The 26,331-nt window shown below is 48.3% G+C and overlaps 1 protein-coding gene across 1 annotated transcript in view; it reads right to left on the reverse strand.

Annotated features, from left to right (window-relative positions):
- Positions 1–895: 895 nt before the first annotated feature.
- CDHR4 (cadherin related family member 4) overlaps positions 896–26,331 on the reverse strand; it is a 28,728-nt gene continuing 3,292 nt past the window's right edge. The window contains exons 3-18 of the mRNA XM_084829816.1: positions 25,863–25,954; positions 25,520–25,615; positions 25,000–25,103; positions 23,878–24,011; positions 23,541–23,724; positions 21,886–22,033; positions 20,276–20,378; positions 13,309–13,524; positions 11,704–11,849; positions 10,272–10,416; positions 9,372–9,586; positions 6,645–6,784; positions 6,238–6,279; positions 5,335–5,419; positions 3,900–3,933; positions 896–2,209 (exon numbers count right to left, since the gene is read on the reverse strand). Of these exons, the coding sequence (XP_084685942.1) occupies positions 2,154–2,209; positions 3,900–3,933; positions 5,335–5,419; positions 6,238–6,279; positions 6,645–6,784; positions 9,372–9,586; positions 10,272–10,416; positions 11,704–11,849; positions 13,309–13,524; positions 20,276–20,378; positions 21,886–22,033; positions 23,541–23,724; positions 23,878–24,011; positions 25,000–25,103; positions 25,520–25,615; positions 25,863–25,954 (1,940 nt within the window). The 3' untranslated portion in view covers positions 896–2,153. The remainder of the gene's footprint in view (positions 2,210–3,899; positions 3,934–5,334; positions 5,420–6,237; positions 6,280–6,644; positions 6,785–9,371; positions 9,587–10,271; positions 10,417–11,703; positions 11,850–13,308; positions 13,525–20,275; positions 20,379–21,885; positions 22,034–23,540; positions 23,725–23,877; positions 24,012–24,999; positions 25,104–25,519; positions 25,616–25,862; positions 25,955–26,331) is intronic.

The raw sequence follows: 26,331 nt of genomic DNA on the forward strand, positions 1-26,331 counted from the left end.
TCACAGGCACAGCAGCTGGCAGAGATTCCTCCTGCCGGCATTCCTGGGATAGATAGTGACCCTGGCAGTGAGAGAGTGCTGGAGGGGGGCTTGCTGGACGCTTGACGCCAGCGCAGGGAGCGACGACAGATGGAGGGTGCGGAAAGGAGGCGTAGCGCCCGTTTGGCGCACAAGCAACGGTTGCGTCCCGAGGACCCAAGGGAAAGAGGGAGGATCTCTCCCTAGCCCATAAGTTCAGGGTCTTCCTGTGATTCTCCTTCAAACGGGGACCAACTGCCTAACCTGGAGCATAGGCTACTCTGCTATCTTTCCCCAGTGCTGTTCCTTGCTTAGTCGCTGGTGATTAGCATCTGAAAGAGTCATTAAGTTGTAAAAGGATTAAAGTCTTGAAAAGAATCCTTTTGTCTGCTTCTTGAGTTGGCTATTGGAGTAGACTGTAAGAGGCCGCTAGGGTGCTTCCTGACACTATTGTGGTGTGGATGTAGCATCATTGGGTGCTGGTAAGGCCCAGGTTACAGGCTGAACACTATGGATTGGGCTTTCACCAACATCTTGGGCAAGCCAGGTTTCCCATGGAGGCAGGAACGGGACTATGACAACACCACAGAGAGCTCTGAGTGGTGCTGGGACTGGAAACCAAACAAGCTTGTCTGTCTGTTGCTCCAACAAGCAGTAGATAGTGATTGAGCCTTAAGTAGGGGGTTGGCTTCTTTTAAGCTGGCTAGCTCAACCTCAACATCGATTAAGAGCTTTGGCTATTGGGTGGTATAGAAATGAAATAAATAAATATTATGGCACTATTGTAACTGAGAGCAGGTTTTGGCTAAGCCATCACAAAAATTATACTCTGCCTATGTTTCAGAACATGCTATGAATGCTACAAAACAAACATCACAACCGTGCAACGTCCCTTTATTTTGTATGTTTGTGGTTTGGCACACCAATCCCAACACAGGAATCTGGAGTACTGGTTGATACCAAGTTTTATTATTTTCTCAATTGCTCAGACACTAGTAACCACCAACACGGAACATATAATCCAGTCACAGTAAATATAGGTGAGTTTAAAAAGCAAGCATATGTGTGCAGTGCAAGAAAAAACTGTCACAAGTTGTCATAATCCAAACTAAAAGCCAGAGTCATATGTCAGGGTTTATTATTGGCTTATGATTCTGGCTTGTCCTGGTTTGCATGTCACGGTAAGTAAACGGACGGAAGATTCACTGTTTGTTTAGCTGCTCCTGCTTGCAGCAGGAGTTGGTTGGGCAGCATACACCAGCGTTCCCCTGGAACCCTGGCTTATTTTTATATGTGAACCAGCCCTGTGCCTGCAGCATAGGTGTTCTGGCCAGCCCAATTCGTACCTATGTGTAGAAGCAGGTAGGATTACAGCCACACAGTCTAAAGCCACAACTCCAGGGCTTCTACCCCTTTTCTGCACTCAACAAATTCTTGTGAGCCCTGACCTCCATCTGCAGAATGCTGCAGCTACCTCTCGATGGAAATACTGAGAAATGAGAGGGAGGCGTGAGAAGCAGTCTGATTGTGAGCCTATTCCCACTGTGCCATTCCTTCCTTCTCCCACAGGACTGAAGCATTTCCAGGCCTGCAGTGGTGGAGAAAACTTTTCACCTGCCTAATCTCTACGCATCATGCTGATGTTAAAGGCACAGGCAGAGGGCAGGAAACTGAAACGGCAACTTGAGCTGTCAATCCTTGACAGTTATCAAATGGAAAACAACGTGCCAGAGGGGAGGCTCTTAAATACAATCTTTGTTTCCCCATGGACATACACAAGTAGATATAACTGATGGGAATGTTAAGGGTGCTCCAGACAAGTCCAGCCTCATTCACAGAATTTTATGGGGGGTTCAGACATCTTCCACTCATAACCTTTCCCACCACTTCTTCCCTCTTTTTTCTTATTGTAGAAACTCCGTTTAGGCTAGCTGCATAATGCCTTCTGAGTGGTAGCACTAGAAGCCCTCCATCTGGAAGCACCCTAAGTCTCTATCGCAACATATACGGCAGATCCAGATAATAAGAGTGTGTGTTATAGTATTGGTGGTGTACAGAAAGCCTGCTCTTCGCTTCCTTCTCCATCATGTCTGTGTGCACCTACACTGCGGTCCTTAGGGTGGAACAGGCCATGCTCACACCCAACGCCGTGCTCCAGTGCTGCTGTCAAACAGGTAATATTGGCCGGTGACTAGAGACATAAAGCAAGGAACAGCATTAGGCCACTGTCCAGTCCCACCCCACCTCTCCATCCTTTGCCCTCTCCATCTGCCCACCAAGAACCTCACTGTGCACACCCACGCTACTAGGGAGTTCCAGCTTAGGTCAGCGGCTCTTGGATTAGAGAATACAATGTGGTTACATGAAACATCTGTTGAGAAAAGCTGGATCTGTGGCTCCAGAACAGCCTTCCCCAACCTGGTGCCCTTCATATGTGTTGGACTACAACTCCCATAATCTCCAGTTCACACACAGTGGCCATGTGGGCTGGGGATGATAGGTTTTGTAGTCCAACCAATCTAGAGAGAGCTTGGGTTGGTAAGGCTGCTCTGGAGAGCCTGGCAGCTGGTTGGATAGTCAGTGATCTCAGAGCTGCTATGAACTTCAGTTACAAACATGGAGGAACATGTGGCCTGGCTTTTGGAGGGCAGGGAGCTCCTGAGGGCCCCTCCTGTGATCCGTGCCCACTGTTCCATGCAGGAGCCATTGCATCTTGAAATCATCTACACAGCATGACAACATCATTAGCCCATCCAAGTTTCTGGGGATTAGGCTCCCTCTGTGCAAGGAGGCCAGTTACATATTATGGCTCTGCCGCTTGCTGTGACCTGTCATCTCTGCAGGAGCACATTACAAGTGACAGCAAATATATATCCCAGCCTCCTGCTAATGAATGCAGCTCTAGATGAGGGATGAACATTGACAAGGCCATTCTTGCAAGAACGCAAAAGAGCTAATTTGGGAGGTGGGGGAACTGGTGCTCCATTTGTGCATGTTGCATTGGTTGATTGATCAAACTGCTATGCCATCTCCATACAGCTTGAGGCTGCTTACAAAGGAACAATTAAAAAGGTTCATGAAAATGTGGCTTCCCTGTATAACTTTTGTTAATGCATGCTCTGCAAACCAGTATTCACCAAATACTCACTCATATTTCTAGAGGGGAATAATAGCTAGGAAGACTGGAAATTGAAACAGCAACATTACTGGTAGCAACAGAATATGAAACTTATTTTACATTCATAAATCTCATCTCAAAGAGCATCTCTACACCAGCCTAAAATCCCACATTTAAAATGGGGCTTTCGGCTTCCGTTTTAAATGCAGAATCACGACTCCCTTTATACACACTTCCTTTCCCCCTCCTTTTCCCCCTTATCTAAGTCTTCCATATGTTTCATTATACAGCTGCTAGATGATGCTGTGGTCTAGCTCCTCTTATTGCAAGTTTTCCTCTTTTCATGAACTCAAGAGGAACTCAAGCGCTGTAATTTGATAGCTCATTATCTCAGATCTTTAAAAAAATGGAATAAAGGTCATTTAGTGCGGGAGATGCCCTGGAGGTTGATGATGTCATCTAAAGGACCCACAAACTTCCGTGAATAACCAGTCTCAATAGGAGGATAAAAGCTCCATGTGAAGAAGCCCAAAGTCTCCCACATCTACTAGCATAGACATTCTTGACAGCAGCATTCCCAACCTGGTCCCTCATATATTTTGGACTACAACTTCCATCAGCCCCAGATGATGAACAATGTAAGACAAGCAGCAGGTATTTTGTACTGTTGATGTTAAGGCTAGATGTTAAAATAGTGACGTGCCTTAGAACAAAAATGAAATAAAAACATTTACATAAAAAACAAAATGGAGACAGAACTTACCAGGGTCCTGAGCACGGCCATCGAAGTCATGTTGCTACAATGAAAGAGGAAGAGAAAAAGACACTCTCACATTATTACCATCCTTGGAAGAAAGGCTTGAACATGAGAGAGCTTCTGCCATTAGATGGTTTTCTAAAGGCAAGGTAGGAGGACTCAGAAGTTACTCCGTTCCAAACTCTGCCATCAGAAGGGGGTACAAAATGGAGGCAGGGGGGAAGGTCTACCATTCCTATGCACCAAGCAGGCAGTCTGTAAATAGGCACCAGACATGCAAGTCCCTATCCACAGGACTGCAGAATCAGCACAAGGCTAATTGATTCTCACAGAGGTGGGGGACCTCAGGTCAACGGACCAAATCCAGCCCTCCTGGGGTTCCCCCAATGACCACGCCCCCTTTCTCTGGCCGTGCCCCCTTTCCCTTCACTGTCAACCCTTTGGTGGTTTCCCAGCTTTTGTACATTTGTTTCCTCATTCTGAAAGGTTGAAACGGCTCTCCTCCAGGTGCCTCCTCCAAGGGAAGCTCGGAAGGTGGCAATGAGGGAGACGGCCTTCTCAGTGGTGGCCACCCACCTGTGGAACAATCTCCCTAATGAAGCCTGCTTGGTGCCAACACTGTTGTCTCTTTGGCACTGGGTTAAGCCCTTCCTCTTCTCTCAGGCGTTTGGCAGCACATGATGAGTTTTTAAATCGGTCATGTGTCTGTCTTTGGACTGTTCAAAGTTGTATTTAGTTATATGTTGTCTTTGTGTATATGGGCTGTGTTTTTTATGTAAATGGCTTTTAAAGTTGAATATTGTATTTTAATGTTTTAATTTCTGTAAACTGCCCAGAGAGCTTCGGCTATGGAGAGGTATAGAAATGTTGTTGTTGTTGTTGTTGTTGTTGTCAATGGCAGTAAGAGCTTTTAGCTAAAATATGCTGGTATTTTTGTCCCCCGCCCCTTCTGCCTTTGGCCCTGCCCACCACTGGAATGCAGCCCTGGAGAACGTTGAAACTGAATGTTTCAACTCAGGAACTCGGATGGCCTTCTCTCTGTCCCATCAGCCAGGACAGCTAGGCTGGTGAGGACGAGGGAGAGGGCCTTCTCTGTGGTGGCCCCCACTCTGTGGAACTCCCTCCCTAGGGAACTCCGCCAAGCCCCCTCTTTAATGAGCTTCCGCCACACATTAAAAACGTGGTTGTTCAGGCAGGCATTTGGGGTTGGTTAGGGTAATTTTAGAAATGTGATGTTTATAATGTTGAAGTTTATTGTTTTGAACTGTTTTTAATGTTGTACATCGCCCAGAGTGGCTGGGTGCCTAATAAATTTAATAAATGTATGTATGTATGTATGTAACTCATGGGCTGGCAGCAGTTCCCCACCCCTAGATTATCAGCACAGAGTAGCAAGTTAAGCACAATCTAATGGGGAGATTCAAATTGGGTCATGCCATACCAGACTCAGCACCTCAGCAGAACCTTTCCCTTTCTCCTTGCTTGGCTCTTCCGTTGTGATGTAATTTCTTTCCAGTCTGTTGCCCCTGTGGAATGTGAGACATGGATCAGAAGGATTTCCTTGATTAGCATCCTGCTGGGAGTCTGTCAGGCCCAACGACAGACAAAATGATGGCCAGGAAGATCTATATCTTAATAACTAATACTCTGGTCTATTACAAGGGGGACCAGGATGTGATTACAAGGGTTAGTCTGCCCACATCTGCACAACTGCAGCAGCTCGAATGAAGGCGTTGGACAACTGAATTAGGCCCGTTCTTGACAGCAGCATTCCCAACCTGGTGCCCTTATATATTTTGGACTACAATTTCCATCAGCCCCAGACAGGGTAGCAAATACTCAGGGACAATGGCAGTTGCAGTCCAAAACGTTCTGGAGGACAGCAGCTTGGGGGAGGCTGTGATACAGCGCACAGTACTACCCTCAGGAAAACTCCCTCCAGAGCTTTCCTGAGACATTGAGACAGAGAAGGCCCTCTCCCTCTTCCTCACCAGCCTAGCTGTCCTGGCTGATGGGACAGAGAGAAGGCCATCCGAGTTCCTGAGTTGAAACATTCAGAAACACTGGGCTCCTGCTCCATGCTGGACAAACAATATCCAAACAGAGGAAAGCCCCCTCTCCTGATGGCCCTGACATCAACTGGGTCCTGCTTAGGAATGTGCAGCCAATGGCTGTCGCAACCGATAGCCCATCTCCTCAGCCGACATCTTCCTGAGCTAATCTCTCTCTCTCTCTCTCTCACACACACACACCCTTTGCCCTATGAGCCAGACCCCTGGATATGATAAGAATGAAGACTTCCCCGCAATGCGCAAGGCTCCGCGCCAGGGGCCAGGGCTCTTACTTGTTCTGCAGTAGAGGCTGAGACATCGCTCCTGGTGCCTTCCTGGAATCCAAAGAACAGTAGAAGGGTGAGCTTTGAGAAGAGGCCTCCCCCAGTGCATGACTAGAGTTTTGAGGGGGTGTGGAATGAGCCACCATGTTCCTTGAGCCCGGGGTGTGTGTATTTGTCTGGGGGCATACAGTGGATTGCAACCATCCAGGTTTTTCAAGGTAGCAGGGAGGGAGAGACAGTTCCTTCTATGGGACCAGATCAGGCTCTTCCTTGTGATGGAGTGGTCATCTATGGTTGCAGCCAAGTCCCTTTTCAGATCTGCCCTGGAACGTGCCAGTGATCCTGCTGGTTCCTAAGATGGGCCAGTAGCCAGCATGGAATAAGAAATGCATGGACAGGTTTTTCAAGAAACTCACCTCCAGCAGAGCCGCCAGATCAACAAACCCAGGGCAGAAAGTAGGAGAGCGCCAGTGAGCGTAAGAACCACCACGAACCAGGGATCTGGTGCCCAGTACTCCTCAGTGCCGTACAGAATGATGGGCTCCTTGGGCACTGTCTGAAACAACAACAAAGCACTGCAAGCATTCAGAACTACATGGCTCTTTTGGACGCCGGTCCAGCCTAGCCAGGTTCCAGTGTGGAAGATCACAAAGCCCTTGAAGCAGTCGAGTCATTGGATGCTGGCTAAGCCTGAACCCTACTATGCATTTCTCTCAGTTCAGCCTTTGCCAGAATTCAGTGTCAGCCTATTCCCCCTTATTCAACCCGTAACCGGGCTCAGGCAGTGGCTCAATCAACCATGCTCAGGCAGGCAAAAACCAGCTGCTGCTCTGGGATCAGATGAAACAGAAAAGTAGAGTTGGGTCTCACACTACAGTCCGGATCATCTGATTATGTCTCCCACTGGCTGCACAGGGACATTAAACAGCACGAGACGGAACCTTGCTATACTCCACAGTAGCCTTCCCCAACCTGGTGCCCTCCAGATGTTTTGGACTTCAAGTCCCATCAGTCCCCGCCAGCATGGCCAATTATCAGGAATTCTGGGAGCTGTAGTCCAAAACATCTAGAAGGCACCAGGTTGGGGAAGGCTGTTCCACCGGATAATCCCCACAGAGCAGAGCAGCAGCCACACTGTGACACCCTTGGAAATCATGCAGTCAGATAGGAACAGAAGCACCATAAAATGGTGCCTCTAATTCTCAACCATCTCAGATGACCCAGAAAGCTTTCCTGGTGTCAACAGCTATTGGGAGGGTCAGAAGTACTAACAGGGTCACACTCCCCTATTGGCATGTAAATCCAGCTTATCAACCAAAGCACGGTAATGCAAGCCACATCACGGGGTAGCAAAATCAGCGTCCTAGAGCAGACACACGTCAGAGCCTGTGGTTGCTGAGGAAAGGGCTGTGGGAACCAGGGGCTGTAACGCAGAGGAGTCACCCAGTGTCTGTCTCTTTAAGAAATCTACAACATAGCAGCTCTGGCTCTGCAAAGCCTACCACACACTTTTCCTGCTCTACAACAGAGGAGGGCGGGGCCATCTCCCTGTTAGCTAGCCCCTTCCTTTTCAATGAGCCCAAAAGGTCATAAGTGAGTCCTCCTGTCCATAGGCAACTTTTGTGGTTGGTGAAAGAGGTTAGGCAGTCATCCCTGCCCGCCCCCCAGACAAATCATAATAAAAAGGGACGAGGCTGGCTCCCTTTCATTTTCTGTCCCCTTACCACCCCTCAGACCATCCCAGTGTGCTGTGCGTTGGAGGTGTCCCCTATGTGCTGTGAGTATTTTCCTCTAAGTCACCGGTGGGCAATGTGTGGCCTGCCAGATGTTCATAGAATCATAGAATAGTAGGGCTGGAAGGGGCCTACAAGGCCAACCCCCTGCTCAATGCAGGAATCCATGTCAGAGCATCCCTGACAGATGGCTGTCCAGCCTCATCTTGAATGCCTCCAGTGTGGGAGAGCCTACCACCTCCCTAGGGAATTGGCTCCATTGTTGTATTGCTCTAACAGTCAGGAAGTGTTTCCTGATGTTCAGCCGGAATCTGGCTTCCTGTAACTTGAGCCCATTATTCCGTGTCCTGCACTCTGGGATGATCGAGAAGAGATGCTGGCCTTCCTCTCTGTGACAGCCTTTCAAGTACTTGAAGAGCGCTATCATATCTCCCCTCAGTCTTCTCTTCTCAAGGCTAACATGCCCAGTTCTTTCCATCACTCCTCATAGGGCTTTGTTTCCAGTGTCCTGATCATCTTTGTTGCCCTCCTCTGAACCTTCTCCAGTTTGTCTGCATCCTTCTTAAAATGTGGTGCCCAGAACTGGACACAGTACTCCAGATGAGACCTAATCAGTGCTGAGTAGAGGGGAACTAGTACTTCCCGGGATTTGGAAGCTATGCTTCTATTAATGCAGCCTAAAAGAGCATTTGCCTTTTTTGCAGCCACATCACATTGTTGGCTCATATTCAGCTTGTGATCGACAACAATTCCAAGATCCTTCTCGCTTGTAGTGTTGTTGAGCCACATATCCCCCATCTTGTTGGACTGCAACTCCCATCATCCCTCACAATTGGCTATGCTGCCTGAGGCTGATGAGACTTGCAGTCCAACAACATCTGGAGAGACACACGTTGCCCACCCCTACTCTAAGTGCTTACCATAGGTTAGCAAATTTTAAAATGCTTTATTTTCAAAGTACCTGCCCGTTTTCCGTCGTCCCCTTATTATGATACTTAATAAATACACATCTTTCCATTTGGAAGGCGAGTGCTCCTTCCATCCTCCTAGGCTGCCTGAGTCACGTTACTGGTCCTTGAGCTACAGGGAGGTACAAAAAGAGAGGCCAGGCTGAGGCTTGACTATTTGGCGAAAAGGAGCTTGGGTTGGCCACCCCCTTACAGCTGAGTAAAGATGCCTGACATCCGGAGAAGCACACTCGCTCCCAACCCAGGCGGACAAGAGTGCCTGGTGGCTGCTGCTTAAGAAAAAGGTGAGGGGCATGTTGCCAGTGGCCCGCCTTAAAGGCATGGCGCTGGAATGGAGGTTTCTCCATCGTCACAGGGGCACACGGTAAAGGTGTGGAAACACCAGGGAAGCAGATTGACCAAAGGATTCGTGACGATGGCATGCCTGTATCTGTCCCCTCACCGTGGTGGTGGTGGTGGTAGTAGGCGCTGTTGTGGTCCAGGGAATCACATGAACAATGACGGTGGCCGTGGTGCTGAAGTGAGGTGTGCTACGGCTGTCTGTCACTTTCACCAGGAGCTCAAAGGTGAGGGGGTCAAAAATGCCATCACGGTTGTAGGAGAAGGTGTTATGGAAAAGACCATTACGTTCCATGCGAAAGCGCCCATTTGTGTTGCCTGGGGAAAAAGAGAAAAGGCGCACGTCTGCACTGCAAGCCTGTATCAGCTTGAGACCCATTTAACTTCTCATGGCTTCCCTCAAGGAATCCTGGGAACCGCCATTTGGGGAGGGTGCAGGGAATTATGGTAGAGATCCCTGGCCTGCTGTACCCAGCTGCAGTCCTCAGGGCTCCCTGGAGAGAAGGAATAGCTGTTACACCACCTTCAGTGCTCAGAGCCTTTCATCACATACGCAACCTGTGGTCGTCCCTTCCTGCTCTCTTTGCTCATGCTACTTCAGTCCTGACTTGAGAGTCCAGCTTTACCATCCCAGTGAGCTCCCATTTCCAGCACACACCCCTCCACCATTGCCAGCTTACCATAGCTGTAGCCCATACTGACTAAATCCACCTCTATCCACCGGCAGTGTCACTGGAAACAAAGACCACTGGTTTCAACTTCTCAGGCCAAGCTACACACTACTTTAAATGGGTAGCTGACCCTAACTCCTTTCTTTACTTTACTGCAAGCAGGCAGGGCCCCAATCTGGATCAGGACCACGGTGCACAGGTGGAGGGCTTAAACCTTCCCACCCAGCTGGTTCCCTTCTAAACTCACCCCCAACACACATGGGGGCTAAAGAAAAAAAAACTCAACTGGCCCCAAATCTGTTCCCTAGTGCACTGGCTCATCCATTCCATACCACCAACAATGGTGTAGATCAGTTCACTTGGTCCATCCTTATCCGTGCATTCCAGCTCCGTGATTCTCATCGTTGTGGCCCGTGTGGAATAAATGGAATACAGGCCAAAGGGTGGATTACACTCAGGAGGGTTGTCATTCACATTCTGCAGATAAGGAAATAGGTCATTTTTCTCAGCACACCTGTATGGAGGTTCTGGAATGGACGATTCCCAAATGCCCTCCTCCTACTTGCAATTATCACTAAAGTTCCAAAAAGCAGGATTCCTTGCAGGGACCCCTTCAGGCACTGGGCTTCTCATGTTGCCCCAAGTGCAAATAAGCCATTATAACCCCTGTGAGCACAGCATTGAACCGAACAAGAGCAAAGGATGGCATAGAGCAGGTGTTTGCAGAACACAGAACTTGATTTTGGCAGGGCAGAGGGAGGGGAGAGATCACCATCTGCAATTGGTCATTGACCAAATACTACCTGAGATTCCACCCTAAGCCAATGAATAAAGATGAGTTAACACATAGGGCTTCAAGTGCATTGATCCTTTTTATTACCCATAAAACTATCCATGGGCACCATTGGAAGCTTCCCTCCTGGAGCTAATAGCAACTTTGGGGGGCAGAGGGTGATTTTTGTCAAGACCACCACACAGGAGGAAATAGTTATCACACATCCCTGCCTGCATGCTGCGGTCTGGATCCTGTTCAGGCTCCTGCACCTGCTATTTATAGTTTTAAAAGATACATACATGCTTAAAGTCACATGGAGCTTGGCTCTTTATTGTAAGAACTGCAGCCACTTCGGAGCTTTCTCTGTCTCCCCACTCCCTCTTCTGATACAGTGAAAAATTGACTGTGCTGACTTCAGAATGGTCAGGAACCCAGAAGTCTAGCATGACCTTGTTCTGTGCCTTGAACAACAATCTGATGTGCAGAAATGCAACATGTACAGTCTTCACACCTGTGGAATTTCTGCCTTAAGGGCATGGAACATCTGTCAGGCAGAAAAGACGGCACCCTTGCCGTGAAAGCCAAAAGGCCATGTCTCCAGTTGCAGGAAATTTTAGAATCCTAATAACCTGGCCAGCCAAGAAGTAAAACACGCTACAGCCTATTGAAGAACAAACTGGAAGAAGACAGAAATGTATGAGAGGGGATTATTTGGCATTTGCACGCCTGCCCTCCTGTGTGTGCAAGCTCTACAGAGGAGTAACTCATAGGAAAAATGACCAGAATATCATTTGGCATAATAAGGCCTCACCTGGTGTTCAAACTGGGTGTGCTCTTAGCACTTTACATGCTTGCACACTGGCTGGGGCTGATGGGAGTTGTAATCCAACACATCTGGAGGGCGCCAAGTTGGTGAAGGGTGACAGATGGTGTGTTCTGTGCCCTAGTGGCATTCATCAGTCACACTTTCCTCACCCAATTCCAGGTACCTGCACATTAATGGTGACATTACACAGCGATGTCTTCTGCCTTTTGGGATCTGCATCTGCATCATTATCCAGGTCCTTTAGGATGATGGTCAAATGATACGACTTTACCGTTTCATAGTCCAGCGGCCCCAGTACATGCAGCTGCCCTGTGACACATACACACACTTGTGCCTCTGCACTTCCTGGAAACCGCATTGTTATAACAACCACTCCCAACTCCGGTATTCACAGCTGCCAAAACTGATTGGAATCCCCACTTCTGTTCTCCAAGCTCCTTGAAGTGAACATGGCAGGGTAGTTAAAGGGTGTTCACTAACCCCGCTGAAAAGACTGGGAGTCTGGGCCCCGGAGGAGAGAAGAAGAGCAACCTACTGTAAGCCCTGAGCCATTGTGCCCAGGAAACATCCTCTGGGGGGCCCTGGGCTGAGAGGTTCAGGGCACAATCAAAGCCTGGCTGCACGAGGGGGAGGAGCCACCATCCTGAGGCAAAACGAGGGTGCTTCCAGGCAGAAGGCTCCTAGCGCTACCAACTGGAAGTCATTATTATTATTTTTTATTATTGCATTTATATCCCACCTTTTTTCCTTTTCTAAGGAGCTCAAGGTGGCTTACATAATCCTCCTCCTCTCCATTTTACCCTCACATCAACCCTGTGAGGTAGGTTAGGCTGAGAGTCAGTGACTGGCCCAAAGTCACCCAGTGAGCTCCATGGCCGAGTGGGGACTAGAACCCGGATCTCCTGAGTCTCAGTCCAACGTTCTAACCACTACACCACATTGGCTCTCGTGCTGTGTAGCTCTTCTGTCTTTTTCTCCTTAACGGATTTTCTTTAGTAAGAAAAAAGATGGAAGAGTGGCGGGAAAACACGGGTGGATAAAATTTGAAGAGGACGACATCTGTACACATGCACCTACGCACCCACAACAACAACAGTGAATGAGCACTGCCAGCTCCAGGTTTTTGAGGGCTCCTGGGCAAGACACCCTCAATGGGCCCCTTTTTCAGTAAGTCTGCCTTCTCACCGCCATGGTCACCAGCTGCTATTGCTCCTTCTCCTCCTTCTCATGATTGCTACCACTTCCTTGCTTGACAGGCAGAGAGCCAGGGAGCACGTCGGCAGTGGCAACTGCTGCTCCTCTTTCTCACCATCACCATTGTCTGGGCCAGAGCGAGAGGCAGGTGAAGAAGCAGGTTGCAAGGGTGAAGAGGAGGAGCAAGCCCAAGGCCCCTGTCATTGGGCCCCTGGTGGGGTGTGGGCCCTTGGCGGATGACTGACCATGCCTACCCTTGATGCCGTCCCTGTGAATGAGGCAGGGCAAGGGCGCGATAGAAGCCTCTTCTGGAAGTACCCTTAGAGACAAAGGCCAGATGAGCTAAGAGCTGAAGGATGACCCGAGAGCAGCCTTCCCCAGCCTGGTGCCTTCCATGCTTCGGACTTAAACTCCCATCAGCCTCAGCTAACTTGGCCAGTGGTCAGGAATGCTGGCAGTTGTAGTCTAAAACATCTGGACCAGGTTGGGGAAGGCTAGTGGGAAAGGAAAGGCTGGAGGTGGAGCTATGAGATGGTACCAGCAGAGAGATCATGCAGGAGCACCCTTGCATTACCTGTGCGACGCCCAATGTAGAATGGGGAGAGAACGCCAGCATCTTCCCCCGGGATGCTGTATTCAATGTTGTTGGGAGGACGGTCTCGGTCGGTGCCATTGATGTTTCCGACGGCGTGTCCAAAGTCAGCATTCTCTGGGACGCTAAAGACCCGTTGCGAGCATTCTGGCTTGTACTCATTCACTCGGCTTACTGTCACCAGCACAGGCACGTGGGCTGCAAAGCACACAGAAAGAGGTCCGAGAAGCCGGGGTGGCTAGAGCGTCAGCAGGCACGGGCCAGCTATTGGCTAGCAACTGAGCAGCCAACCTACATCATCACAAGTCACAGGCCAGACTCAAATGGTATAAGATGGCTGCTACAGACCTGTAGGTTTAAACCCAGGTCTGAACTAATACTTACATATAAAGGGAGATGGGGGGGGAGGAGTCTGTTTTTAGGAGCAAACAGGATGTGTGGGTGAGGGGAGCTCCCCATTCCTGCTGCTTCCCTTCCTGTAGCACAGGGGTGCAGAACCTGTCAGCCAAAGGGCCCAATTCCATTTCAGAGAAGATCTTGGGGGCTACATTCCAGTGGTGGGCGGAGCTAAAGGCAAAAGGGGCAGAGCCAAAAAACTAAACATGTCAGCATATTTTAGCATAAAGCTCTTACTGCCAATAGCTAAGCCATAGGCATTTCAACCTTTTAGAATGGGGGCAAAACTGCACAAAATCCACAAAACCATCAAACAATTGGTGGCTGGGGGAAAGGATGTGGAGCCAGGGGAAAGGGGCATGGCTTCTGGGGAACCCTGGGGGACGGATTAGGACTCTTGGATTGGGACTCCAGGAGGGATGGATTGCAACCCTGGGGTTCTCCACCCCTGCTGTAGCATCTCCCTCCAGCTGGGGGAGGAGTGAAATTGGGAGAGGGGCTGCAAAGAAGTAAGCTATGTGGGCAGGAGTTCAGCATCCCCCATGCATGCACTCCTTTTGCTCAAAAAACGGGTTACCTAACCACTGGTTGGTATGTGGCTGGGGTAGACCCAGGTTGAAAGAAATGGGTAGCCACCATCACATGAGTAAATATACCTTTGGGATGGGCCAGATTCTAGCACTGTACAGCTCACAACAACCCAATAGAAGAGCTCACTGCTCTGTTCTACTGCCTTTGATCAGCCCAGTTGATGTACATATGTAATGTTTGCAATTATTAGTCATATTCACCGTACATAAATCCACTGGGAACATATTTCCACAGCATACGTATTAGCAAATTTATCAAATTTCTCTGCACATTCATGTTAGATGGATCATAAAAATCAAGCAAATCCTCGGTACAATTCCCATGTTCATATATTTTTCCATTTTATTGGGTGTTTGGCAGGGTTTGCTCTCAAATCAGTTGTTGTTTGCAGTGTGAAGTATGTGTCCCTTTGAGGGTGGTCTAATCTGGGCTTTGTGTTTGATCTCCTGTTTATTTTTTTGGCACAGATCACAGGCAGTTGTTGCTTATCCATGGCAAATTTGCTTAGTAACTGTCTCCTTTCATGTACCAGTCTGTAGGGCATGTTCTAAGGTCAAATCAGCCTCAGCCAACAACCTGCTCTTTGATTGCTTCATTTGGTATACTAAACAGTCCTTAAAAATGTTCTCTGTCAAGAGCCATCAATGCTCTGGTAATTGGTTCTGTGAAAAATAATTCAGACATTTTTTCGTTTTCTTCTTGATGCTACCGATACAATCATCTGGCAATCAGCTGTGATTATAAGGACAGGTGATTTGTAGAATTTCCATAGCCTCTTCAAATATTTTCCTTATTGCTTAACAACAGCATTTACGTTATACAATTGTCGTTCAGTCGTTAAGTCATGTCCGACTCTTCGTGACCCCATGGACCATAGCACACCAGGCCTTCCTGTCCTCCGCTCTCTCCCGGAGTGTGCTCAAGTTCATATTCATTGCATCACTGATGCTATCTAGCCATCTCATCCTTTGCCGTCCCCTTCTCCTTTTGCCTTCAATCTTTCCCAGCATCAGTGACTATTCCAGTGACTTTTCTCTTCGCATTAGGTGGCCAAAATATTGGAGCTTCAGCTTCAGTATCTGTCCTTCCAATGAGCAGTCAGGGTTGATTTCCTTTAGGATGGACTGATTTGACCTCCTTGCAGTCCAGGGGACTTGTAAGAGTCTTCTCCAGCACCACAATTCAAAGGCATCAATTCTTGGGCGCTCAGCCTTCCTTATAGTCCAGCTCTCACAGCCATACATTACTACTGGGAAAACCATAGCTTTGATTATGCGGAAATTTGTCGGCAAGGTGATGTCTCTGCTTCTTACTATGCTGTCTAGGTATGCCATAGCTTTCCTCCCAAGTAGCAAGCGTCTTTTAATTTCATGGCTACAGTCACCGTCTGCAGTGATCTTGGAGCCTAAGAAAATAAAATCTGTCACTGCTTCCATTTCTTCCCCTTCTATATGCCAGGAAGTGATGGGGCCAGATGCCATGATCTTCGTTTTTTTAATGTTGAGTTTCAAACCAGCTTTTGCACTCTCCTCTTTCACCCTCAACAAGAGGCTCTTTAGATCCTCTTCGTTTTCTGCCATAAGGGTGGTATCATCTGTGTGTCTAAGGTTGTTGATAATTCTCCCGGCAATCTTAATTCCGACCTGTGATTCGTCCAACCCGGCGTTTCTCATGATGTACTCTGCATATAAGTTAAATAAGCAGGGTGACAATATGCAGCCTTGTCGTACTCCTTTCCCAATTTTGAACCAATCAGTTGTTCCATGTCTGGTTCTTACTGTTGCTTCTTGACCCTCGTACAGGTTTCTCAGGAGACAGGTAAGGTGGTCTGGTACTCCTATCTCTTTAAGAATTTGCCAGTTTGTTGTGATCCACACAATCAAAGGCTTTAGCGTAGTCAATGAAGCAGAAATAGACGTTTTTCTGGAATTCTCTTGCTTTCTCCATGATCCAGCAAATGTTGGCGATTTGATCTCTAGTTCCTCTGCCTCTTCGAAACCCAGCTTGTACTTCCGGTTCACATACTGCTGAAGCCTAGCTTGTAGGATTTTGAGCACAACCTTGCTGGCATGTGAAATGAGTGCAATTGTATGGTAGTTTGAACACTCTTTGAACAATCATTGCCCTTCTTTGGAACTGGAATGTAAACTGACCTTTCCAGTCTTGTGGCCACTGTTGAGTGTTCCAAATTTGTTGCAATATTGAGTGCAGCACTTCAACACTATCATCTTTTAGGATTTTAAATAGCTCAGCTGGAATACTGTCATCTCCACTAGCTTTGTTGTTAGGAATGCTTCCTAAGGCCCACTAGACTTCACTCTCGAGGATGTCCAGCTCAAGTTCAGTGACCACACTATCATGGCTATCAGGGACATTCAGATCTTCCCTGTATAGTTCTTCTGTGTATTCTTTCCATCTCTTCTTAATCTCATCTGCTTCTGTGAGGTCCCTGCCTTCTTTGTTCTTTATCATGCCCGTCTTTGCACAAAATGTTCCCTTGATATCTCCGATTTTCTTGAAAAGATCTCTAGTCTTTCCCATTCTGTTGTTTTCCTCGATTTCTTTGCATTGTTCATTTAAGAAGGCCTTCTTGTCTCTCCTTGCTATTCTCTGGAACTCTGCATTCAGTTGGATATATCTTCCCCTTTCTCCTTTGCTTTTCGCTTCCCTTCTTTCCTCAGCTACTTGTAAAGCCTCATCAGACAGCCACTTTGCTTTCTTGAATTTCTTTTTCTTTGGGATGGATTGAGTTGCTGCCTCCTGAACAATGTTACGGACCTCCGTCCATAGTTCCTCAGGCACTCTGTCTATCAGATCTAATCCCTTAAATCTATTCCTCACCTCCACTGTATATTCATATGGGATATGATTTAGGTCATACCTGAATGCTTTAGTGGTTTTCCCTACGTTCTTCAATTTAAGTCGAAATTTTGCAACAAGAAGCTCATGATCTGAGCCACAGTCAGCTCCAGGTCTTGTTTTTACTGACTGTATAGAGCTTCTCCATCTTTGGCTGCAAAGGACATAATCAATCTGATTTCGATATTGACCATCTGGTGATGTCCATGTGTAGAGTCACCTCTTGTGCTGTTGGAAAAGAGTGTTTGCTATGATCAGCGTGTTCTCTTGGCAAAACTCTATTAGCCTTTGTCCTGCTTCATTTTGTACACCAAGGCCATGCTTGCCTGTTATCCCAGTTCTTTCTTGACTTCCTACTTTGGCATTCCAATCCCCTATGATGAAAAGGACATCTTTTTTTGGTGTGAGTTCTAGAAGGTGTTGTAGGTCTTCATAGAACCGATCAACCTCAGCTTCTTCGGCCTCAGTGGTTGGGGCATAGATTTGAATTACTGTGATGTTGAATGGTTTGCCTTGGATTCGTACTGAGATCATTCTGTCGTTTTTGAGATTGTACCCCAGTACTGCTTTTCCCACCCTTTTGTTGACTATGAGTGCTACTCCATTTCTTCTAAGGGATTCTTGCCCACAGTAGTAGATATAATGGTCACCTGAATTAAATTTGCCCATGCCTGTCCATTTTAGTTCGCTGATTCCCAAGATGTCGATGTTCAATCTTGCCATCTCATGTTTGACCACCTCCAGCTTTCCTTGATTCACTGATCTTACATTCCAGGTTCCTAGACAATATTGTTCTTTACAGCATCGGATTTTCTTTTCACCACCAGACACATCCACAGCTGAGTGTCCTTTCGGCTTCGGCCCAGCCTCTTCACTCTTTCTGGCGCTACTTGGAAATTCCCTCTGCTCTTCCCCAGTAGTATATTGGACACCTTCCGACCTGAGGGGCTCATCTTCCGGCGTCATATCTTTTAGCCTTCATGGATCACTGCCTTGTTGTGGCGAAGGGGCTTGCGTAACTCAGTGAAGCCATAAGCTATGCCGTGCAGGGCCACCCAAGACGGACAGGTCATGGCAGAGAGTTCTGACAAAATGTGGTCCACTGGAGAAGGAAATGGCAACCCACTCCAGTATTCTTGCCAAAAAAACCCCATGGAAAGTATGTTATACAATAGCTGATCGTTATTAGCTCCCTCGGCCACAAACCAACCGAAAGTAAGGAAATTGAAGCTCTGTTGATTTCAGCTGAGGAGATAAGAATGTGTTTAAATAACTTCCATTGAAATCAATTAAACTTAAAATTACTTCTTTTTAGTTGGTTCTTCACACTCTTGATTTTCAGTAATAAGCCATTAATGGCTTGGTATTGTTAAAACTTCTAGAACAGCCTCCCCCGACTTGGTGCCCTTCAGATATGTTGGACTGCTACTCCCATCATTCCCAGCCAATGTGGCCAATGATGAGAGTTGCAGTCAAACAGTTTGGGGAAGCCTGCTCTAGAACAGGAGTGGGCAGAAAGTAGATCTCCAGATGTTTGGGACTTCAACTCCCAGGAGCCCCTGCCAGCCTGGCCAATGGTCAGGAATGCTGGGAGTCCAAAACATCTGGAGATCTACTTTCTGCCCACCCTTGCTCTAGAAGAACCAAGCTCAGTGTTGAGCGATTGCCTCATCGGTTTGCAGCCAGCTTATCTATTGATCATTCATGAACCAATGTGCATGATCAGACAACTAAAATGTTCAATCTGACGGAGGCTTCTTCTGACATAACGTTTTCCTAATTGGAATGCTTTTGGAATGAAATTCTTGGAGGCACACGAAAAGTACAACAGAAGAGTTGGTCACTCTGTCAGTATTTGTTATGCTGTCTGTAGGGAGATGTGAAATCAACGTCCACCGCACCTTGTTGCCTCTTCAGGTCTGTGAAGAAGTGGAATGTGGATTGCAATTTAGCACAAATACATTTCCTCTCTGTCCAATCATCCTGAACAGAAGGGATTGTTTGCAGACCTAGCCATCGCTAATTGATGGCCCCTATCAAGAGAGATGGTCCTAGTCCTACCCTACAGGTGGCAAAGTTGGGTGGTGGGAAGAATTGCTACCTACTCTTAAGAACTGAACACCAGGGTAGAATCAAGGCTGTGTATATTCTGTGACCGCACTGCTGCACTGAACAAGCATGAAATCTAGGACTGGTTCAGCAACCTGGGGCTCCCCATTTTCTTTTATTTTTTAAAATTTCTGTCTTTCCTTTCTTTAGAACAAGGTTCTAGTCCTTCAGGCTGTAAAGATAGGCTTGAAAGTGTCTAGTAAAACTCTCTGAACCCAGAGCGGAGTCTGAGTAGGATTTTCAGTAGTTAGTGGGAGATAGGGCTTTGCATAGCTTTTTGCATAATATACAAAGGTAAAAGAATTCAGGTTTCTTGGTGCAGAATTGGGATTCACAAAAACCAAAAGGGAACTACTGAATTGGGGGGGGGAGGGGAGACACAAAGTCAATAGGTGCACAAGAAGTGTGTGTGTGTGTGTGTGTGTGTAAATGGATGGAGGGATTGATAGAGCCATCTTCTGCTATAAACCAAAATCCAGCTACTTATGAAACATATTTAAAACAGCCTCTTTAAAATACTGTGAATGCCTAATGTATTTTGAAGATAACCCCTTGATCAGGGCAAAAATAAACAAGGAGAAATAATCCCTAGAAATGTGGGGCCTAGAATTTCAACTATTTTGGTGCATAATTTTAGTTAAAACAAGGAGCACAGGGTACACACCACCTTGCCTATAATGTAGGTCCTATTCCCAGCATGTGGTGCCTCACACTTGCACTTCACTGGATCCTAGTACTCATTTATCCCCCAGTTCAGACAACAGCCACAGATGTGCTAGGTTTACTTTTGCCATCAGAGCTCCAGTGGCCATTTTGCGCAGCTGGGATCCTACCACTGGCAGAGATCTCCTCTCCTCTCTGAATCCTGCCTTCCCACAAAGCAAGGTGATCTTTCGAAGACTCTGCCAAGATCCCAACTGCCTGTGAGCTCTCATGTTCAGTGTTGAGGAAAGGCCAAGCCCAAACACTGCTGGTTGGACAGGGTGATACTCACTGGTTCGTGGGGGACTTCCATCGTTTATTACCAGGATGGTGGCTCGGTACTGGAATTTAAGGCTGGCCATAGTTGCAGAGTCATAGTCCAAAGTGGAGTTCACCTGGCACAGCCCAAGCACAGAAAGGTCAGAACTCTTAGACCGTTAATCCTCAGGCACTGAACCCCAATGACCCCACTGAAGTGAATGGTGTCCTGTACCAAAGAGAGATGATAACATCTGGAAAGATGACAAAGCTCAGTGGTGCAACCATGGCTGGACCTGGGGCCAAGATCTGGGGCCCCGCAGCCCAGGGGGCCCCAAATGACCACCCAGAGTGCAGCAAGTGATGGGGCAGCGGCAAACAGGCCTGGTGTCAGCACCTGGGTTGGCATGGGCATGTTGGGGTGCGCCAGGGCTGAAGATTTTTTTTTTTTTATTAAGGGTGAGGGTAGAAGGCCAGACATACACATGTGCTAATTTGTTATTTTTACTTAAATATATATATTATCTCTTTCTACAACAAAATGGTGCTTATTCTCAAGTAAACGTTTTCGCATCAAGGCATCAGAAGCAAACTCCATTTTTGTTGTGAACCGCCCACAGAGCTTTGGCTGTTGGAAGGTATAGAAATGAAATGAATAAATAGAATTTTTAAAAATATCCCTGTAGTCATGATGGCGCGATGATTTAAGTGAGTTTAAAATGTGAAACTGCACATGCTCAGAGTATTTCTTTTTTGTTTGTTTTTTTATCAGAGTTGGTGAACAAGGGTCTGGTTTTGCTCAAACGTATCAGGAATGCAGAAGTGGTTGTAGAGTATGGAACGGCAGTGGGGGCAGAGTGGGAGGAGAGAAGAGAAATATAAGTTGTGTGCTTCACAACTGAAGTAATACACATGGCTGTCTAAAGCCTGCCCACCCCCGTAAGACCATTAAGAGAGAAATCCTGTGGCCCCTAGAAAGCATATGGGGATCCATAGGATAGTTTGGATTTCTGGATCCAAGACTGGAAACAGCACTCAGTCCTCAGACCCAGGAATCGGAACTCCCCTCCCCTTCCCAGCCAACATGGAGAGAACTGTGCCAGCGGCCTCTCCAAGGTTGCAAAGGCATCCTTGGAGAGGAGGGAAAGGGGGCAGTTCTGTGGGAAGGGAGGGGACTGCGGAGGCCAGCTTACAAGCAATCCTCCAGCCTCCTTCCCTCCTGCTCTGCAGAGCCCAAGCTCTGGGGCAAAAAAGCCTGTCTAGCAAAAATGCAAAGTGAGAAGAGCCCTAAGGGTACAATCCTGTGCATGGTCGGCTGGGGAATGCTGGAAGTTGTAGGATTTTTTTCTGTCTCAACATGCATAGGATTGCGCCCTAAGTCCAGGTCTAAAATTACCTAGCTGCACACCTGGGCTCTAACGTTCATAGCTCGGCGACCCTCGCTACATGCAGGATCCCTCGGGGATCCAGTGGCTGAGTGGGAATTCAGGGCTCCCTGAGGCACAGATTGCACTGAACGCTGCGACGCTGCCTGGATGGATCGACAGGTAGGAACCCTGGCGAGCCTCAGGCTGTGGCTGCCTGCCATTTCCCCTTGTCCCTAATAGAAGAGGTGGAAGGCTGCGACCCATCCCAAGGGCTCACCTTCAGAGTTGAGCCCTCCATTCGGAAGCTATAGGGAGGACTCTGCTCGTCTACTTTGTAGCGAAGGCTACGGTTGCCACTCGCTGCGCCGGCACAAGACAGAGGCAGCAGGGCTGTCCCGTTGGAGGTCGTCTCTGGGATCTCAGTCCTGGGATGAAGCAGGAATCATAGCCACAGCGGGGGAGGGTGTGTGTGGAGGATCCAGAAGGAGACAAAAGTTCATCTGAAGGAGGAAAGGCCTTCTCCCTGCCCTCACTCACCCCACTGCTCCTCGGGAGTGCAGAGCGCTGTTGACTCTGCCATATCAAGCCTTCGCAACAGGGTCACTGGAATTCATTTGCTTTGGGTGCATAATGCCAATGGGAAGAAGACCCCATCCTTATGCTCTGATGGCCCCAAGCCATTTGCCCTCCAGGCAGCTCTGGTCCCCCCACCCCACCCCCAACCAGTTGTATAGCTCCTAGGCCCAACGAGGGGTGCTTCCAGATGGAGGGCTCCTAGCGCCAACAATCAAAAGGCAACTCCATGAATGAGGGCCAAAACAGACATTACTTTAAAGATATAGCTTCCAGCCACATCTCCCCCACATTGCATTTTTACTCTAGAGTAGGTACAGGGGGCTTGATCCGGATGAGGTCTCTAGTTGGGGGGGACGACACTTTAAACTATTTTTACTCTAGAATAGGCACAAAGGGTCTGATCTGTGTTGAGTCCCTCGCATGGGGGATGGGGGCTTTAACCCTACCCCCAATATGGGTCCAATCTGGATGGGGAGGTGCCTGCAATTTCTGTTGAAAAATAGTGATCCATAATGCAAATGGCTCATTATTTTGCAATAGATATTACAGGCATGGGCTCCCCAATCAGATCAGGTCCATAGTGAGGGGGAGGGTTAAAGCCCTCCACATCTCCCATGCTAGGGACCTAATACGGATCAGGCCCCTTGCACCTACTTTAGAGTAAAAATTGGGGTGGGGACAGCTACATCTTTAAAGTGATGTCTGTTTTAACCATATGGCAGGGTAACTGCGCAATAAAAGCCTCATCTGGAAACACTTTGAGACAGAGAGCAACTACAGCAGCCTAAAATCCCCCATTTAAAACTGGGCTTTCTGCTTCCGTTTTAAATGCAGGATCACGAGGGACTCGCTTTACATGTGCTTCCTCCACCCCCTTTCTCCCCCTTTTCCCCCTTATCCGAGCCTTCCATATGTTTCATTATACAGCCGCCAGATGGCGCTATGGTCTGGCCCCTCTTATTGTGGCTTTTCCTTTTTCACGGAGGGAACTCAAGCGGAACTTGAGCACTGTAATTAAGATAGCTCATTATTTCCGATCTTTTAAAAAGTGGGCTAAAGGTCATTTAGTGTGGGAGATGCCCTGGAAGTTGATGACATCATCTACAGGACCCACAATTTTCCATGAGTAACCAATCTCAATAGCAGGATAAAAGCTCCGTATAAAGAAGCCCTGTGAGTTTGTACCCAGGGATCCTCCTAACACCCTGAATACCGCTGTAACTACTAAACCACACACTCACACACACACACACACTGCTGTACGTACAGAAAGACCCTTGGTTGGTCCTGTGACTGTGTTTTGTTTTTTTTAGTTCAAGCTGTTGCAAGAGGCTCTGTTGTTCTGTGGAGACTTACACGAATACAGCAGGGGAGCACAGGGGTCCTTGCAGGTTGTGCTGCTTTACAGTGATGTTGACGGTGATGTTGGCGCTATCTGTGGGATGGAGCATGTTGTAAGCCTTCACCAACAGAAAGGTCTGGGCTAACCTTGGATTGCGTTCCAGATCGAGGTTGTACGTGTTCCTGACTACGCCCGTCTCTGCAGGCAGGCAAGAGAGGTTGTGATCAGTTAGCCCCTCCAGAGCCAGTGGGCTGAGATCGTTTGAAGACAGTTGTTTCTGACCACCCCAGAAGTCCCAGTTCTTTCTGAGACTGTGTGCATACCATGCGACCCCCTTGGACTTCCCCTTACCCGAATCAATGGTGAAATAGGTTGTGTCTCCGGAGACAATCTGGTAACGCACATTTTCCCCAGTGGCTCGGACTTCTATAATTGACTGGAGAGGGCCTGTGTTTTCCAAAACAGATTCTGCTACAGATGACACCCTGAATCATGGAGAAAACAGCATCTGACCCAGGAGTTTGCCAGGCACCACAGCCCACTCTGTCAGCTCTGGGTTCCAGATCACTGTAGTGGGATAATGTAGGCGCATAGGTCAGCAAGGGCAACAGAAGTCATCTTGAGATATGGGAACCTGAGTCTTGGCTGCTCAGTGCAACTCTAGCAGTATGCATGGTCTGAGAAGGATGCCTCCAGAGGCCCTCCCTGCTCCATGCCTTCTTCAGAGAGTTTGAAGTTGGGTGTGATGGTCCAGTCCCCAATATAACAGTGGTTGGTGGTGTTTCAGAGAGGAACACCCTCTGCACCACTCAGCCTGCATGTTCCAAGGTCCACAAGGCAGAACAGGCACTAAGCCTGGCCTGACACTAGACAGGGTCCTGCACAGCCCCCTTATTGTAGGCAAATCATCTCTGCTCATTTGGTTTCAACGGTGAAGTCCAGATCTCTTGACCTGTCCCTTCCCCAGGGACTGGCAGCCACTGGTGAGCAGTGGCCTGTCTGGCACACCAACTGCAGGGATGCCAGTATGAGAAGTGACACTGCTGGGGTTCCCAGTGGCCTGTTTCTTGGCTCTGCCTTGGTTCTGAGGGTTGTCAGAGCTAGGGCTTCCCGTCTCACCAGGGCATGGTGCAAGTCAGTGGAGGGTGCGTGCGTGCGTGCAGGGAATGGATGGGCTCCACATGTGCTCTGGACCGGGGAAGTCCTTTTGCCTTTGGCCTCACCCTCACGTGACCCCCGAGAGCATCTCCAAAATGGAATTCAGCCCCTGGGCTGAAAGAGGTTCGGCAGCCCTGTTGCAAGGGATTCTGCAGCCTGCCTTTCCTATGATGTAGTGCAGCCACCGGGTGGGTCAAAATGCCTTGTGCCACACCCAGCTGTTGGCAGCCTAGACTCCAGGCCTAGGCTGAACAGGGAAACTGCAGCTTAAGAGCCTTTGGGTCTCATTCTCCCCCTTTCCTTCCCCTAACTCACGTGAAGTTGACTTGGTTATGGTAAACAGGCACCACCTCGATTGACAGAGGTATGCGGCAGGTTCTCCCACCATCGTCCTTTACCACAATGTCCATGGAGAATATCTGCAGGGGAAATAACATACTATGGATCTGCCAGCAGGCCAGAGGGGCCTAGACTACAGCAGCCTCTCAGGACATTACTGGGTCCAAGAGAGACCTAAATGGGGAAGACTGAAGCTTCACAGAAGCTCCAGGAACAGGAAAGAGCAGTTCCCTGAAATGGAGAGCACTGGGAAGATGTGGCTAGAAAGGCCCAAAGGCCCAAGCACAGGTGTTTGTGGGGTCACAAGACTAGTGGCACAACAGTAGCTTCACACAAGCAAGCAGCATTTCCTCCTGCAAACTTCTGATAGGAGATCATTGGGGAGTGAGATGCCCAGGAACAGAACCCCGCTGACTGCAATGGGATGGCAAGGGTACGTGTTGGGCCTGGCGTTGGCCAAGCATATGTCTGTGCAAGGAAACAAGGCTGTACATACCTTGCCAGCTTGCTCACGACTGAAACCTGTGACAGGTGCTTGCACAATTCCACGTGAATTGATGGTGAAAGGCAGAGTGTGATTCTCAATGGTGTACTGTGTGGGGGAGAAGGTTAAGTCAGCTGAGGAAGTTCTTTCAAAAGACAACCCCATTCCCCAGTGCCTGTCTCCTCCCCATGCCTGGGACGCCATTAGAAAATGCTCCCTCCCAAATTCTCCAGCCGCCTCCCGATGGCCAGTCACAGCACTGGAAAATTCCGTTTCCCGGAGACACCCTCCACCTGTTGCCAACTACCCTTCCCTTGGGGCAATAAATCCTTCCCCTTACAACCACGGTTCTTACGATCAAGATGCCTGTGCGTGGCTTCCTCAGGACAGTGCTGTAGATAAAGCCTCCAGGAGGAAAATCTTCTGAAACTTTTACTGGGACCCGTCCTGCAGCAATCAGAGGGACAGATGCAGTGAAGCTCTAGCCCTTGAGCACCAGAGCCCTTTGCTGACCCTCACTGGGTTAAGCAGCCCCGGAGTTTGTTCCCTGGAACACAGGGGTGGGGAAACCGTGGCTCTCTACATGTTTTTGACCTAGAACTCCCATCATCCCTCACCACTGGCTAGAGCTGATGGGAGTTGTAGGCCAAAACATCTAGAGCTGATGGGAACTGCAGGCCACAAGTGGCCCACCTGTCAGGAGCGCCCTAGCTGCCTCTTAAAGTCCCCTCCAGTTGCCAAAACAAGACGCAGACAAAAGGGATTCTTTCCAAGGCTTTATTCCTTTACAACCTAATGACTCTTTCAGATGCTAATTGCCAGCG

Source organism: Heloderma suspectum, chromosome 2 (genome assembly GCF_057233095.1).
Source record: "Heloderma suspectum isolate Gila_16-S chromosome 2, 16-S_ref, whole genome shotgun sequence".
Classification (NCBI taxonomy): Eukaryota; Metazoa; Chordata; class Lepidosauria; order Squamata; family Helodermatidae; genus Heloderma; species Heloderma suspectum.